Genomic DNA, 934 nt, shown 5'->3' with positions numbered 1-934 from the left:
GGTCTGGGAAGGCCCCAATGTGGTCTGTACCTCAAGGGCGATGATAGGGCACACGGACTCAGCTGAGGCTGCCCCCGGCACCATTCGAGGCGACTTCAGCTTCCACATCAGCAGGTACGGGGGCCCTGGCACACTCAGCCACAAGCGCATTGTTTTGCTAGGTAAAAGTTAAGCCAGAAGAGACTTTTAATGTGGGATATCACACCTCTTACTTGCTAGTTTCGGGGAGATAAAGTATTCCCTGAACGTTGTGTATGTCCTCCGTCATCACGGTCTGTTGTCTGACTCTATCTTGCCAGGTACTCTGAGGGAGGACTGGTGGGAAAATGAGGCTCCCAGTAACAGTCTGGGCTGGTCCATGAGGTTGTAAGAGGCCGAGGCCAGGCTGGAACCCAGTTTTTTAGCTCCCCTCTTCTTCCTTTCCCCTCTGCATAATCAGCTTGCTCCTCTGGACAGTAGGGAATCAGCAGACCTTTCCCAGGACCTGCCAGGTGCATGTGGAAGCCTGTGCCTGACCTTTGCTACCTGTTACCTGGCACAGGAACATCATCCACGCCAGCGACTCCGTGGAGGGGGCCCAGCGGGAGATCCAGCTGTGGTTCCAGAGCAACGAGCTGGTTGACTGGGCAGACGAAGGCCACCGGAGCAGCCTCTACACAGCCTGAACCTCAGGCTGCCCTAGGCTGCCCCCAGCATCCACCCAGGACCAACTACCTCTGTCCACAAGAACTTGAGCCCACACTGTGCTCTGCCCATCTGTCCCAGACCACTTCCCTGTTCGCCTTCGGCTTCAGCCCAGAGCAGTTGAGCCAACTTTATGTGCCTTTTTGGTATCTTAAACCAGCAGGTGATTGGACCAAATCCTTTCCATACCAAAATGCCAGACCACCTTTGGGGAGGGGGGTCTCCAAAAGTGGTTTAACCTCCCCTCCCC

The 934-nt window shown here is 55.6% G+C and overlaps 1 protein-coding gene across 1 annotated transcript; it reads left to right on the top strand.

Moving 5' to 3' along the window:
* Positions 1-4: 4 nt before the first annotated feature.
* LOC102752538 (nucleoside diphosphate kinase, mitochondrial-like) lies at positions 5-928 on the top strand (the record flags this gene model as incomplete). Its single annotated transcript, XM_006777701.2, has 2 exons — positions 5-114; positions 542-928. Coding segments are annotated over 2 exons (234 nt in total), but the record flags the coding sequence as incomplete, so codon positions are not given.
* Between the last annotated feature and the right edge of the window lie 6 nt (positions 929-934).

The sequence above is a fragment of the Myotis davidii genome, unplaced genomic scaffold (assembly GCF_000327345.1).
Source record: "Myotis davidii unplaced genomic scaffold, ASM32734v1 C63476378, whole genome shotgun sequence".
In the NCBI taxonomy this organism is placed as follows: domain Eukaryota; kingdom Metazoa; phylum Chordata; class Mammalia; order Chiroptera; family Vespertilionidae; genus Myotis; species Myotis davidii.
Note: the sequence above shows the minus strand (reverse complement) of the source record. Positions and strands in the feature narration are given on the sequence as shown.